Here is a 17,095-nt window from a genome sequence, read left to right as displayed (position 1 = left end):
TATAGCAATAAATGCCTTCTGTAGTGCCTTTAAGTGGATCAGGTGATTTATCAGCAACAGTAGTGATTTAGTCAAGAAATATCTTAACCTTGTGTGAGAACAAAAAGTGTATTCATAATCAAAACACACTTTAAGTAATAACTATTTTACCTCTATATTATCTCTACTTGACACACCTCATATGGTAATAAAGTACATTGTAGCAAAAAAAACAAAAAAAACAAAAAAAAACTGCTGTTCCTTTATTTAAAGCCTGATTTTAATCTAAGTAAGCTTGAAACTTGATGTTAAAAAGTAGAAATAGACGTGTGACGTGTAGAGTGATGGCCCGTACCAACATGGCGGACAAAGGAGGAGTGGGAGGTCCTGTCCTCTCGCAGAGATCAAACCAAAAGTGATGACACGAGCGACCCTCACTTGCTCTATGGCGGGTGAGATGGAGACAGCCGGCTGAATTAACGACTTTTCTTCAAGATTTATATGTCTCTTTGTCCACCTGGGTGGCTCAAGTGAGTATGTTTTTATTCTATTTTTTCTGTTTTATGACTGTAATTTGTTCAGGGCAAAGCACGTTTAGTCATCAAAGACTTCTTAATGACGAGGCTGGTGGTGCTGTGTCTCGCGCGAGCAGGAAATAATCAACTGAGGGCCTGCAGCCTAAAAACCGAAAAATAATATTATTGTTTTTGTTAATTCGTGTTCATATCCTCCTTAAAACGTTAGACATATATAATATATATGTATATAGCTAGTCTTACATCTTACTAGCAGTTCAGCAGTGCCGACATGTTTGTCCTTATATCCCAAAACATTGACTTCCTGTTGACTTTTTATGCGATTTAAGTCGCCCAAATGTAACAGTACAAACATTTTTTTAAATAACATTCTGTCATTAAATATATATATATATATATATATATATATATATATATATATATATATATATATATATATATATATATATATATATATATATATATTACAGATAGTTAGATAAATACATACATTAATTAAATTCCATTAGAATAGCAATGAAAAATGTATTATATTTGTGTGTTCAAAGTGCAGCCCAAAGGGCAATAGTCTACCGCATGGCAGATTAACATAATGTCACATTTTTCATTATAGGAATGACCTCAATAACATTGTGTAAAAGATTAAGACTTTATATATTTACACAGAAATAATTGTACTATTTTTGGTTTCTAACTAGACTGTGTTAAATAATATTTACCTCATGCATGAAGTGACTCTAGCCTGAGGACTATTGTGAATCTTATATCAGCATAACTGTACATGTAATTATTATAGAGCTGATGCCTATTTTTTGAATATGTTGTTGTATTGCAATGTATGAATATGTGTGTACAAGGGATGTAACGATATGAACATTTTATATAACAGTTATTGTGATCAAAGTTATCACAGTTATTGATATTATCACGTATCCAATCCATCCATCCATCCATCCATTTTCTACCGCTTATTCCCTTTGGGGTCGCGGGGGGCGCTGGAGCCTATCTCAGCTACAATCGGGCGGAAGGCAGGGTACACCCTGGACAAGTCGCCACCTCATCGCAGGGCCAACACAGATAGACAGACAACATCCACACTCACATCCACACACTAGGGCCAATTTAGTGTTGCCAATCAACTTATCCCCAGGTGCATGTCTTTGGAGGTGGGAGGAAGCCGGAGTACCCGGAGGGAACCCACGCAGTCACGGGGAGAACATGCAAACTCCACACAGAAAGATCCCGATCCAATCCAATCCACTTTATTTATATAGCACATTTCAAAAAACCATAGAAGTTTCACAAAGTGCTGCCCAGAAGTTAAGACATACATACTAGAAGAGTCAGTAAAACGTTAAACTATAAAAGAGTAAATACATCAAATACATCAGAGAAAATAACATAGACTAAAAATCACACAACTCTCATGCTGGTTTAAAAGCCAAAGAGTAAAAAATATGTTTTAAGACGTGATTTAAAAGTCATCAAAGAGGGAGCCGTCCAAATAACAATGGGGATATTGTTCCAAAGTTTTGGAGCCACAGCAGGTATTGTCGAAAGTGCTCAAAAAGTAGTTAAAAAATACACACGCTGTAATCATTTCACAAGTTTTATTTAAAAACAAAAAAAATGGAATAAATAGACACACAATGTACTTTCTTGGTGGAAGAAACATTAGATATTGTCCTGGGTTCTTTTTTATAAATGATAAAAAGAACACATTTGTCTTTATTTTTTTATGCATTCTAATTAGTAATATACGACCAGTATGAGGTGGCTAACAATGCAGCTTATTGCTGCATTTTATAGCTCCCATAAAGCCCTCTAAAAACATCCAAAAACTGCCAACAATACCCCATTTACATGTTGTGACCTGAATATTAATCAAGTATTAGCAATATTGTTATTTTAAGTGCTAGCGCAGAGGAACTGCTTATAGCGGCGCCATTATCACAGAGAGCTAACTTGCTTTTTAGCAATTGACTTGTGGTAAAAGTTCATTCAAGATTATAAATCCTGTTTCTAAAACTTGAAGCTCATCTTATATTCAGGCTCAAAAATATAAGGTTCTGGAACATCATTTGTCCCGAAGTAGTTGTTGGGTCTCAAGAAGTCTGCCATGGTTAGTAGTAAGGGAAGGCAAGTTTATTTATGGAGCACAATTTGTACACAACGATTTTAATTCAAATTAAAATCAAAGAGTGTAGATAAAATACTTTCAGTTGTCATATGCACAATTAAATAAAAATGTTTTCAGCCTGGATTTAAACATTGCCAATGTTGAGGCCTGTCTCACATCTTCTGCAAGACTAGTTAAAAGTTTAGGTTTTTAGTAGTTTTTATTCGTGAAGGAAATAGCAAACGTTGGGATGCGTCTGTGAAATGAATGCGCTGCCGTATGCTTAAAATTAGCAAAATACGTAAATATTACATGTTATTATGAATGTGCCTGTTACTACATTACATATATGCTTACACCATATAAAACGATGATGAAGGTTTTTGGATGGTTTTTTGAGCGCTTTATAGGCAGAACAGAGCGAATCCCATTACTTTCATTGCTAGCTGACTTTTTATAGCGTTTATTTACGTGTTAGAATGCATTAAAAAAGAAAGGGATACAGTGTGTGTGTGCTTGCCTCACATAAGGATTGTGAATAATGGGCAAAATTCCCCCGAAAAGTGCAGTTCCCCTTTAAGAACTATATTATTTTTATTTTAGTATCTAAATATTTTATCTTCTTCCATTTCCTTGTGTTTTTTAATGATGTATGCACAACGTGTGTTGCGCGTCCAGTATATGTGATGTCACGTGTGTTTACCTTCTGTTGTTGACATCCCCGTTTCATATTTCTCAGAGTGTACATTTTGTGCTAAGAGAGCACATGCTGTAGGTTCAACGAGCACAACTGAATAGCTTAGTTGCTCAAACTGCAATGTTTTATACAAGTTTAGATTGTGATGTGCTGTTTCTTAATGGGGAAAGACTTGAAATGTCTCTCGCATTCTGGTTAGCATTCAAGCTAGCTAGCCAGCCATTAACATTCTGGCTCTGATCTCCAGTAAATGAGCAGTATCACCGGTATAGTAGTGCGGTTATCAATCACAGTTTTAAAATCATTTTAATTTAAAATGGTAATACTGACCGTGGGAGTTTTACCACAGTTTCTCATTATTATATTTTATCATTACATCCCTAGTGTGTACTCACTTTGGTCTTAGATGTTGTACATACAGTATGTACTTTATATTTTATGTAGAAATTAAGCATGCTTTTGACATATTTAGACCCCAGGAAGAGTGGTAAACTAAAATCTAATAAAACTGTCAGAATAATTAGTATAAATATCACACATTAAGATGTAGGGCTGCAGCTATTGATTATTACATTACCGTAATCAAGTTATCTATTAGGGCTGCGAATCTTTGGGTGTCCAACGATTCGATTCAATATCGATTCTTGGGGTCACAATTCGATTATAAATAGATTTTTTAGATTCAACACGATTCGCGATTCATTCAATACAAAGGATTTCGCCAGAATCTACCCCAGTCTGCTGGCATGCAAGCAGAGTAGTAGGTTTTTGTAAAAAGCTTTCATAAGTGTAAAGGACAATGTTTTATCAACTGATTGCACTAATGTAAACACACAAATGTAAATCCCAGACAACAATATGTTGTCTGATTTATTAATGATTGCACAAATTTTAACTAAAACAGAATGTTTTAACATCTGACTGAATTTGACACTCAGTTACTACTCACTCAGTTACCAGAACAATAAAATGCAGCAATACAACTCCTGTGACTGCAACATCAATAGAATACAATTGGTAGGCTAGGCTACCTGCCAGTCTGTGCCAGAACTTGGTGGTCCTAGAGCTCAAGTGATCACAGGTAAGAGCTACTATGCTAGCTTTAGTCACAGCTTCCCCCACTTTTAGCTTTGTCTCTCTGTAGAATGAAGGTACAACATTGTCTGTAAAAACCAAGCGTGATGGCCATCACGCTCGGTTTTTACAGACAATGTCATACCGTGGCTCAATAGTTTTGATCATGAACCTGAAGCCTTCTCTCTCCACTGCGCTCTATGGTCGCAGGTCTTTTGCAATGAAACAAGCGATGGATCTGGTTATCTTCTTTGCCCGTTCAGAACTGGGTGGTAATTTTGTAAACTGCTGAAGTGTGCGTTGCTCATCTGCCGGTGTTGTTAGTGGATGATCCTTTTCCTCTGATAACTCTGGGTGGTGTCTGTCCAAGTTAGCGCGTGGATTTGAAGTATTACCAAAATATTTAACTTTAACGTTGCAAAGTCTGCAAATTGCATGAGTCATGTCAAGCCCTTTCTTGCCACGGTAAAATCCAAAGTGTCTCCAAACGTTTGCTTTCAAAGTGCGCGGAGGCGTTGTATTTCTTCTTTAGGCTGCTCGGTTTCTTTTTCTTCTACCTTCATTTTAGCGGCAACACAACACTACACTCCCCTTAGTAGCTAGCCACCAGTAGCCACGCTGCTTATTGCGCAGTACCTACGGTAGCCCAGAAGGCACATACACATTGCCGGGAGCGGGGGAAGAAAATAGATTTTTGAAAAATAAGAATCGATACTGAATCATACAACGTGAGAATGGGGATTTGAATTCGAATCGATTTTTTTTCCCACACCCCTATTATCTATCGATTAGTTTGTTCGATTAATCGGATAAAACACACTTTATAGCCTCAATCCGTATTTTAGGGAAAATATTTTAAATAAACAATGATTTTTCTACTTGCAATTACCTTAATTATTTTATTATAATAATCGCACAACATCAACATTCAAATCACGACACCCACACATTACTGCTCTCACGTGGGCCTTATTGCAGTGGCCGTGCGGAAACATCGTCCATGTATTTAAAGTTCCGATGCGATCTTGATTTGATGAATTTTTATTATTACACTCATTAAACAATTAATAGAAGCAATAAAATATAAATCCAAAGCTTTTTTCTTTATCAAATTAATTGATTAATGGTTGCAGCCCTATTAAGATATCACACTTCGAATATTGAATGTTATCATATTACACTAATACTATTTGTTTTGCCCAAAGCTGAGTTTGCAGGCAGTTTTTTTGCTTTAAATGTATTCAAAGCAAATGTACCTGCTTTATATGTTTCCCTATGTTTATTGATTGGCTTAAGAAACACATTTTCCTGTATGAAGCCCTTGGTGGAAAAAGTTTGGACTGCCATTCTTTAGACTTTTAGACTAATAGGGGAAGTGCAAGACAGTGTCAAGGTTAAGTGGGAGTTTTTGAAAAATGTTTTATGAAACCTTTCTTACATAAGGTAGTGGTCCTTAGATTATCACAACATGCACAATTCAAACATGTCCAAAGAGTCCGATTTTCGTGAAAACTTATGTGATGTCCAATAGCCGATTAATGCTTTCTTATGGTGTTCACGAATGCCAAACCTCTACGGCTGATAAGCGGCTAGCAGCTAATTATGTGTCTCCATACACAGTGTAGAGCCGCTCCTCAAAGCTAATAATAATCACCTCCATTAAGTTGAATAAACTGTATTTCCTAGTATTATAAGTATCATTATTAAGTATTAATATTATCACTGGAGAACAAGGCCACACATGACACACACCGAGAGAAAGCCAGTGGCAAGCATGCTAATAGCTAAGCTAAAAAATAAGTGCTTAGCAAACTTTAAGAAGTGTAGATGGAACCACTTTACAGCAGATATTAGCAGGAAATTACCAAGTGGATTAGTAAGAGTCTAAATAGATAATAATATTACTATTTTTTATTATCTCAAAATAATGTTTTTGTTGTTTTTGTTAATTTGTGTTTACCAACTCAAGGAATAATTCCCTCGACACAGGAAGGCAAAAATTGAATAACTTAAATAAGTAGTAGATAGTAGTTTTTGCATTTGTTTAGTTATTGTGTACTATTGACTTTGTTTTGCTCAAGCAACTGAATATAATAAAAGAGAATAAGGACTAAGTGTAAATAGTGTCTTCATGTTGTTAAACTGTCGAAAGCACTCACCATAAATAAACTGAAAAATGTACAGTTAATACATGTGATCGGTATTGGTATCAGCTGATCTCACTAATGGACAGTGTTGGGTTAGTTACTGAAAACCAGTAACTAGTTACAGTTACTAGTTACTTTATTTCAAAAGTAACTCGGTTACTAACTCAGTTACTTACATCAAAAACTAATGCGTTACTGTGAAAAGTAACTATTTAGTTACTTCTTTCACTTCTTTTTTTTTAAGGCTCCCATTAATGCCCTTTTAGCCTTCATTTCAGTACTGTTATTGCACTGGAGAATAATACAATGTGTTGATCAACTTGACATGTATTTGCATCACTGAACTCTGCTAAGCAATGTGGTATACATACAACACACAAAGACAAAGATATGTTTCAAAGGGCCAATTTATTTCAGGCCAGAACAAATTGACAAAACTATTTTAAATAGCTGCAACATAACATACATAAGTAACAAACAGCATAATAACAACATAGCTGTAAAGCTGGCTTCACCTAAGGAAGGCACACGTGACATACACAAAACCTAACCAGGCAGATTTTAATTGTTGTTTTGGGCAGTAGACGGGATCTTTGATCCAAGACACAACTTACATTTATCTAAAATGTTATTTCTTTGTGCTCGACAAAAGAAAAGAAGTGAGAATATCTCATACTTGCCAACCCTCCCGAATTGCAGTGCCTCTCCCCGGGACAACCATTCTCCCAAATTTCCCCTGATATCCAGCCGGACTTAAGGCACGCCCCCTCCAGGTCCGTGCGGACCTGAGTGAGAACAGCCTGTCATCACGTCCGCTTGGCCAACCAAAAAGTAACCACAGAACACTATACCGTATAGTCGTATAGTGTTCTGTGGTTACTTTTTGGTTGGCCAATGGTTTACGTTGTATTGCGCGCACCCCCCCCCCCCCCCCCCTCCCATCCCCTTCCCACACCCAGACACACACACAGAGCGCGCCTCCGCTTGTGACACAAGAGATTCAGAAGGCAGCGCTGCAATAAAACACACTCAGATCTTCAATTTCTAGCCGATATTACATAAAAAATAACGCAGTAACGCATCATGTAGTAACGGTAACTGAGTTACTAAATATAAAAAATAACGCGTTAGATTACTAGTTACCGCCAAAACTAACGGCGTTACAGTAACGCGTTACTTTGTAACGCGTTAGTCCCAACACTGCTAATGGATGATCGGTATCGGAATCAGAAACATAAAACCTTGATCGGAACATCCCTAATGGATATGATTACTTCATTAGCCTGTGAGGGAAATTAGGATTCATACATGTAAAGTTATTCTGTTACCGTTATTATATTCCTCTCGCAACCCCATGGTGTACAATGGTTGCCGGTGCTATTGGTGAAGAACAATCCAGTGTTTTGTTTTTTAAAACATTTGATAAAAGTCTCTGTGCGCAGACTCACAGTGAGTTCATGTTCTGACACATAAATAAACATTGCATGTTGTGAGTCATAATGACAGGGAACGTACTGCATCTGTTGAGGTACATCCAGATTATCTAGACTGTAGACAAGACAAGTTCCCTGGAAGTGAGGCAAGAAAAAGAGCACAAAGAATAAACATCTCAAGGATGTGGCGGTACGCTAGCCAAGCAACCGGCCCAGCTCATTTAGTCTGGTGTCGGTGTTTAGGCATTATGGTCACTTTAAGTGAGCCAGATGTAAACACAGTGATATGATAGAGATTCACGTCTTTGTGGTATTGACATCGCTCGTGTGGAACCTTGTGTGTGCATGGGGGTGTCGAGTACGTCGGTGGGCCATCGATCCGATGTCTGTTGAGCAAACTCTGAATGAGCGCATTTCTTGTGGGGTCAGAGGTCATCCCTGGGCACATGCGAGTCTCCACTTGTGTGTGTGACATCTCTTTGCATGTGTTTGACCGCGGGTCAGTGCTCATGTAGCATCTGCAAAGCTGCCATTCTCTTGGCTTTACTGTGTGATGTTATACGCTGACCAGATGACACACACACACACACTCTCTTTTTAAATGAATACACAACATGTGTGTGTCTGGATTAGTGTGTGTAACCTGATCTGCTCTCCATGGTACTGCGGTGGAGGATGGACGGACGCTGCAATCCAGCCTGTCAGACTGAAAAGAAGGAAGGAGTGAGGATGTTGTGTGTGTTTGTGCGCGGCTGGTATGTGGGCCTGGCAAGAGAAAGAGCCTGGGGATCTTATCTGACCTCTCCCAGGATGACCTTTCACCCCTCCCCAAGACAAGCCCTTTGTGTCCACTGAGCTCAAACCCATGGGAGAGCGTCTGTGTGGGTGTGCATTCGACTGTTCATCCGTGCGTGTGTGTGTGTGTGTGTGTGTGTGTGTGTGTGTGTGTGTGTGTGTGTGTGTGTGTGTGTGTGCGTGCATGTTAAAGGTAAAGGCTCCATCAAAGTCTGTGCGTGCGTGTGTGTGTGTGTGTGTGTGTGTGTGTGTTAAAGGTAAAGGCTTGCTTAAACATTGTTATCTAGACTGACCTTTGACACTGTGGTGATGAGACGCCAAGGCTCTCTCCATATAGTTTTGGATATAGTAGCTTTAAGTCTTGTATAATTTGCCCTGCATTGTTGCAAATGTTTTATGGCATACATGCTTTCAAGTAAATTGTTTCATAAGAGCTACAAAGAAGATGCAAAATACCTGTGGAGGTGACATCCTGAAATGGTTCCTAACTACAGGTTTTGTATTTGTGTGTTTAGAACATGGAGTTGGTGGTGGTGGGCAGGCAGGACCAAGAGGTCATAAAACACCACAATGGTGTCTCTCTCCCCAGGGTGAAAGAGAGACACAGAAAGAGCAAAAGAGATGGGAATGGGGGTAGTAGTGGGTTTAGGGATGAAAGGATCTCCCACTTCCACGTCAGGCAGTACAGGGTCAGAGGGGGGAGATGCAAAGAGAAAAGATCAACAAAGGTTCTGTCAAAGATTTAACCATTGCTATGTCTTTTTCCTCTAAAAGGGAACTAAAAAAATTGACCAAAAAGATTTATTACGCACCAAGGACCTGCTAAAAAACAAAACTGGGGACAACTAAATGTAATATCTAAGTGCCTGAACACTGACACTTTGTTGTTGTGATTGTTATGTTGATTGACTATAGGTCCCCGTTTTTAAGTCAGGAGGACGTCTCCCCTTGCTTTCATCTGGCGTCTCCCTCCTCTCCCCGCGGTTGTAAATGTCAGTCTCCTCTTTGCTAGAAGGTGTGATTACTTCCTTCCCTCGCAGACCATGTTATGAAGGGCCTTCCTCCTTCTTCTGTCTCCCTACAAAGCGGCGCGAGGCAATAAGTTCTGCATTGTGTCTCTACGTATGAAAGTGTGGAAGTACAAGGTGGCTGTCAAAGTGTGTGTGCTTGTACCTGTGTGTGCCTCCAAAATAGCATTTCAGGGGAATAACATAAAACAGAAACTTTGTGAATAAATTTAATGTAGGGCTATATCGATTCAATTGATTATTCGATTAGAGAAAAGTTTTGATTTATATTGTATCGTTTAATGAATACTCACAAATTAAAAATTTATCAAATACGGACCGCATGGAGTACGCAGAACTTGAAATATGTTGTCATAGTTTTTACACGGCCGCTGTAATAGCCATGATCTGAGTGATTGTGAGAGGTTTTTTGGGGTTTTAAATTTTTATTAATGCACACGTTGTGCAGTTTCAATGTTGATGATGTCCATTTATATTATAAAATAAAAATACAGCTTATGAAAAGCATAAAAATCCTTTATTTTAACTATTTTCCCTAAATAATGCATAGAGGCTACAAGGTGTGTTTTATCCGATTACTTAAGTAATCAAACAAACCAATCGATAGATTACCCGATAAACCGCTACTTCATTGTGTAGTGCTCATTAGGGATGTCCCGATCCAGGTTTTTGCACTTCCGATCCGATACCGATATTGTTTTTGCACTTCCGATCCAATACCGATACTGACCGATACCGATACTGACCAATACTGGCCTATCCGAGCATGTATTAAAGTTTAAAGTTATTTAGCCTACTTAGTTGTCAGAATCATGTTGAAAAGGGTTTTAGTACTCTTGATAACAACTAGCCAGCTGAATTAGGGGAGTTTGAATACCGGTAATACACAATGGTTGGTAACAAGAAACTGACCTGTTTATTCAAGGATAATCACAAAATAGACAAAATTATACATAACAAACAGAAATGGCATCATTGAACTAGGGCTGGGCGATATGGCCTTTTTTTAATATTGCGATATTTTAAGGCCATATTGCGATACACGATATATATCTCGATATTTTTGCCTTAGCCTTGAATGAACACTTGATGCATATACTCACAGCAGTATGATGATTCTATGTGTTTTGATTGATTGATTGAGACTTTTATTAGTAGGTTGCACAATGCGCTTATTTTTTTATTTGATTTTGTGCGTGGCATATAATTGCTATGCGCACAGGCGCGCACCTTCGAGGGAAGGTTGGTCACACAGCTGCGCTAGCATCACAGCTAACGTTAGCCATGCTGCTACCTCTCTGCTGGGAGAGGACGTATACGTATGTGACGTATGACGTGGCAGTATGTGACGTATGACGTGACAGTATGTGACGTGTGTAAGAAGGTGCGCTTGCTGTCTGTGAGAGGGAGACACAGGAAAGAGTGAAGAGCCTGTCGTGTAATGCCTGCAGCTAAAAGCAACTGCGTGAGAATCCACAGACCTGTGGATGTGTTGAAGGTGTGCTGGAAAATGCGGAACGGAAATTAGGGTGCAGCAGAAAAGTGGAATGTATTATTTAAATAGGTGCGTTGGAAAACACGGACCGGAGTTTTTTTTTTAAACTGGATCTGGATCGGCATTTTCCCATGCCTTGCCGATACGCATTTTTTGGCAAATATCGGCGGCCAATCCGATCCAAATATCGGATCGGGACATCCCTAGTGCTCATAATGGTTACAGTTTTCCTATACATGTAAATTATGTCACAGTTTTATTTGCGTGTTTACAACCAGGGACAGACTTTTAAAAAATCTTGATGGAATAATTGGGAATATAAGATTCCGTGGTCTCTTGCCGTTTATTTGTATTTCGTCCGAATCATCCTAGCAGGCACAAGACTTTGATAGAACGTTGATTATACATGCATGTCCTTTAAAACTGACTTTGAAACAACATTGCAAAATAGTTGAATTTGTATATTGAGACAACGTTGATGTCCAATGTTGGATCAACGTTGTTGGTTGGTCAAATCAACAAGACAACCTGACTAAACGTTGTCAAATGTGTATGACCAAAATGCAATGGTTAAATCAGAACCCAACATCGATTAAACGTTGTCAAAAAGCATATTGTTTTAACGTTATGTTTGAGTTGCTCAACGTTAGGACCAAATTCAACAAGTTCTTAACGTTGTTTTAATGTCTTGTGCCTATATGAAAACCAAATCAAATTCTTCCATTGGAAAACAATAAAATGAATCTGTCCCAGACACCTAAAAATATTAACATGAAACACATTTATTAGACAATATTTGTAATTGTACTTGCAGAAAACAATGCAAAATATATAAATGACAAATGGAATCACTTTTACCTTAATTAAAGACTCTCGTTGGAAGGAGGTAACGGTACTTTTGTGTAATTTTACTATGAGTTATTTCATGAATTTAATATTGTTTCTCATCTTTTTTATCAAAATGCTTTGACTTCAAACTTTATTTGGCCCTAAAGTGGTTTATTTTCGTTATAGAAGGGGCACTAGGCCTAGTGGTTAGAGTGTCCGCCCTAAGATCGGTAGGTTGTGAGTTCAAACCCCGGCCGAGTCATACCAAAGACACCTAGTGTGTGTGTGTGACAATCATTGGTACTTTAAATTTAACTTTAATAGCTGCCGGGTGGGGAGTGGAGCAAGCTAACACAGGCTTGTTTTCTAATATAGACAAGTTGCAAACACAGTTGGACTCACACAGTGTATTAATAACTCGGTAAGATAATAATTAGTCATATATTGGAATATGGGATCCATTATTCAAATTTGTTTCAACTAATAAATGAACCAAAATATCACTTATTATATCTTTGTGGAAAATGTTGGATGCGGTGTGTTGTCGGGCTTATGGGATGTGATGCAAGTGTAAGCCACTGTGACAGACTATTGTTCATTTCTAATTTTTTATTAATGTTTTTAATGATGATATCAATGAGGGTTTTTTAGTCACTGCTATTTTGAAATTGTTACTAATATTGATGCTGTTGTCGATAATGTTCATTTTTGTTTCACTACATTTGGATTTGTGTGTCCTCAATTGCTCTCAATTGCTCTGTTTATTGTTGTTCTTAATGTTGCCGGGACGGGTTTGGTTTTTGAGTTGGATTGCATTGTTGTGGTGTTGTGTATTGTTTTGTTGATTGATTAATAAATAAATAAATTAAAAAATTTTTTTTTAAAAGAACTCGGTAACGCGTTTGTTTGGGCACTCGATTTTGCGAAATAATACACTAGAACAGTGATTTTCAACCTTTTGTGAGCCGCGGCACACTTTTTACATTTACAAAATCCTGCGGCACACCACCAACCAAAATGACACTCTTAACACAGTGTATAATACATATAGTTAATAATATAGTTTCTAAATGTATTTATACTCACCTAGTGTGAAAGTTGGGCCTGAGCATCTAATTTACAGTGGCTTTATAAGCTGGCAGTATTAATGTTTCTGCCACAGTGTGGGACTTTTTTGATTTAGCTACGAGTTCAGCAACAAGGTAGCTAGCTTTGAGGGCTCTCTTGTTTTAGCTTTGTGGTTTTTCTCAGAAAAGTTGCCTGTTTCTCATTGTTTGTACGTAAGCGTACAAAATAGTCCATCGGCTTGTTTTGAACGGAAGGGTGTTTCGTTTGGAGATGGCGTTTAAGATTGCTTGGCAAAATGGCGCTATTGGATAGCTCCTTTCTTTTACCATGAATTGACTTAAACAAGTTGAAAAACTTATTCGGGTGTCACCATTTAGTGGTCAATTGTACGGAATATGCACTGTACTGTGAAATCTACTAATAAAAGTTTCAATCAATCAATCAATCAAAAACTCACCACACACCAAGCACTGCGGAGTCAGTGCTGTCGCATCCCCGGTGAAAGTAAATCCAAATGAAAAATAGCTTTCACTGTATTGCCTCAAGCTCACCGTCTTGTCTTTTTTTATTTTGTCGACCAATCATACTAGGGCCTTCATCTGGGTCAGAATTTTGTCCAGGACCCTGTTCGGCATTTGCATTTTCCCTTCTCAAAAACTTCTCCATCACTGTCACTTGCTCGCCTCCTCTTGCTGCGATCCCAAACTGTCACTGTCACGTGTCGCGCAGCGCTAACTCGATTGTCTTTACAGGTATTTATCGCCCTTTACTGACACCTACTGAAATAGAAGAGTATTACAATATCTGCCGCACTTTATTATAGCACAGACACCCGACAATGGTTAATTAGGAGATACTACATAATTTCCCACGGCACACCTGACAATCTCTCACGGCACACTAGTGTGCCGCGGCACACTGGTTGAAAATCACTGCACTAGAAAATGGACTAGTTTGTTAGGCCCAATGTTTGGCTGTACGATCATCGAGACGGTGTACAAAATCCTACACAAATGGGGCGTACGAAAACCAAGGTACAACTGTATATATTGAACGATCGGAAACATGTTTTCTGCAGGAGGTCTATTTCGGAGTAGCTCAACTTCTTCTGGTGGCAGTAAACTACTCGAAGTTGAATTAAAAGCATCTCTGCTGGTCATAGCCAATTAATCACACAATCATTTACTTCTTAACAATTGATTCATCTGTTATAATGCCAGTCCCTATTTATAACAATACTGTGCCTCACAGTTCGAGGTCTGCACAATCTGCACAAAGTTGCACAAAACTTTGGAGTTTGAACCGCCATCATCTGTAATGTCACGGAAGACTTGTAACCTCTGTATACATCACGTTTTGCTTCTTCAATTGCTTTTAATCGCTCCTTTTAGAATGCTTGTTCCAAAAGGAGCAGCCTCAACAATGGGCGTCAAGAGAAAAAGAATCTGAGAAAAGAAATATACTGTATACATCAGACATGAGCAAACTTGCAGTCAAAGAAGTAGGACTCAAGTGTTTCCACTGTTACTCAGTATTTTCTGTAACAATGTATTTCAATGCAGCAAAGTGAAAAATGGTGGGAAAACCAACTAAAGAGGTCCTGAAATCCAGGTTTTGGAGTTGACTGCTAACGTTAGCAGTTTTCAATGTTATCAAAGGTGTGCATTTTACGTTTTATATCAGTGACTACCTTCTTTCTTTTTGTGCTTGGCTGGTACTGAAAGTTTGTTGCTCAGGGGTCTTTTAGGATTTTAGGAAGCTGTGGTCCTGCTAACAGGTGTTATATGTCTCAAAAAGCTATAGATCAGTATTACTTACTAGTGTGTGTATTTACGTAGCTGATCTGCAGGTTATGTCTGTCTTGCTTGGGTGTGCTGTCTTGGGTTAATGAATATGTGTGTAATGTTAAATGGGGGTAGCCGGCATATGGGCAAAGGGAGGATTATGTTGGTGTTCGCAAGCCACCCTTGTCGTATGCTTATTTGCCTACCCAGTTTGTTCCACACTGAATCTAATCAACTTGCCTGCCAGTGTTCACAATTAGCACCTTGGCCGAAATACATTCTGCTCACTAAATACAAATCTGTGAGAAACAATGTTTTTGTTGGTCGAATAAGCATATGTGTGTAATTTAAAAGATACAAAACGTAACATTAATTTCAGATACACTGTCAGTTACGCAGGCAACATTTTGAAGGAGTGTTTTCTACATCTGGGCTGTGGTCAACCAGAGTGACATGCAGGAGAGAGAAAAACAAAAAGGGAGTAGCGTCTAGGTCAGGGTGTCCTTACTCTGTCAGTGCTGCTGATTTTATGGCATGCCGTCTGGACTGATGCCTCCATTAGTTACTGCTGTTAATGTGTATGTGAAGATGTGGCTCTGGATTTCAGAGTTTTGAGTCTACTCTCTGTGCTTTTGTCCAATAACCTGCTCTTTTGTTTATGGGACATTAGTCAATACATGTCATTGTCTTTTTAAAACACATTCTCCATTATAGTCCGGACTGGATGAATTAGTAATACTGGGATAGATTATTTTGTTTGCTTCAAAACGTTTTGCAATACTTTTGGGTTGTTGTATATTTTGTGTCGCACTTTCCAATCTTAACTGTTATTGGACTGCCATTACAATAGTATAACCAACATTATAATAAAATGAGTAAAATGCTGGCAAGCACACAATTTGTTGCTAGTGTTTTTGATTGATAGGTTTTATAATAACTTTGTCACGTCTACTCTGCATGGGGTGTGTTTTGGGGTATAACCACCAGTATAATAAAATGAGTAAAATGCTGGCAAGCACACAATTTTATGATTTATATGTTTTATATTAACTTTGTCACGTCTACTCTGCATGAAGTGTGTTTTGGGGTAAAGACATCTACCGCAACACGTGGTGTTCTTCAAGTAAAGGTAATTACAAGGAAAACGGCGGTATCTATTTGAGTTTCTAGTATACAGCACACAATGTTTAACAAAATATGGCTTATGTAAATGTAATAGAAATACATTTACCTATTGTAATGACCATTTACAAGTTACATAAAATGTTTTCTAGTCGATACTGATAACTTCTTGCTTCACAATCAATAACTTTTTTTTTCAGAATTAACTGTAGTTTTTGCAAAACTTTCTTTGCAGTAGCTTGTTTAGCAGCGCAGGCGATGTTGTAATGATTCTGCCGTTTCAGCTGGCTGATACGGTTTGATGTGTTGAAGATCAATGTTTTTCTTTCCTTACAGAATGTTTGCAGAACATTTGGTTTAAATAGCATGCAAAATTAATCCCTTTTAGTAAAGAAGTCCCCCACAAGCGACATCATGTTTGTTTACAGTGAGCTCAGGAAGTTTCCGTAGGTAGGAGAAAAAGAGTGCTTGATTTGGTCACCATAACATACCACAGTTTAGTATAGGTAATCTCGCCTCATTAGAGCATTGTTGTTTTTTTAATGTGATCTGTTTTTTAATATTATTGGATTTATCGGTGGGGCCTCATAATTCCTCATATATGATCTGTCCTACATTCACAGTATGCACACTTATCATTTGCATATTCATTTCAAGTAGAGACAAGCCATTAAAGGGGACCAATGATGCAAAACAGACTTTACCTACTTATTGGTACCTGCTTTTGTGTATTCGGGATCTGCAGAAGTCCCGAACATTTGAAATCAAACCATAGAGGCATGGTGGAGATATTTCTAAAACACTTTTGCCTTCCTCAAAGAGCCGTTTGAAATTTGAACAACCTGTAACATTTTTCTCAAGTGTGACATCGGCAAATATTTCCATAAATAGTAGAAATTTTCCCAAAGTGCTTTAAACGAGTCCATCCTTGTAGTGAATAAGCACCTTCTTTTTCTCTATCTTCTTGTTGTGACGCAGACTGGCTCATGC

At 38.2% G+C, this 17,095-nt stretch overlaps 1 protein-coding gene across 6 annotated transcripts in view; it reads left to right on the top strand.

The window, feature by feature from the left end:
- Positions 1-389: 389 nt before the first annotated feature.
- The window catches only part of greb1 (growth regulating estrogen receptor binding 1), a 42,792-nt gene continuing 26,086 nt past the window's right edge, over positions 390-17,095 (top strand). For all 6 annotated transcript variants that reach the window (XR_009815629.1, XM_061964332.1, XM_061964329.1 and 3 more), the window contains exon 1: positions 390-509. Coding sequence is in view for 5 of the 6 variants with exons in the window: in XM_061964332.1 (XP_061820316.1) it covers positions 481-509 (29 nt within the window). In the remaining variant the exon portion in view is untranslated. The remainder of the gene's footprint in view (positions 510-17,095) is intronic.

Source organism: Nerophis lumbriciformis, linkage group LG06 (assembly GCF_033978685.3).
Source record: "Nerophis lumbriciformis linkage group LG06, RoL_Nlum_v2.1, whole genome shotgun sequence".
Classification (NCBI taxonomy): Eukaryota; Metazoa; Chordata; class Actinopteri; order Syngnathiformes; family Syngnathidae; genus Nerophis; species Nerophis lumbriciformis.
The sequence above is the reverse complement of the archived record's forward strand: the minus strand, read 5'-3'. Positions and strand labels throughout refer to the sequence as shown.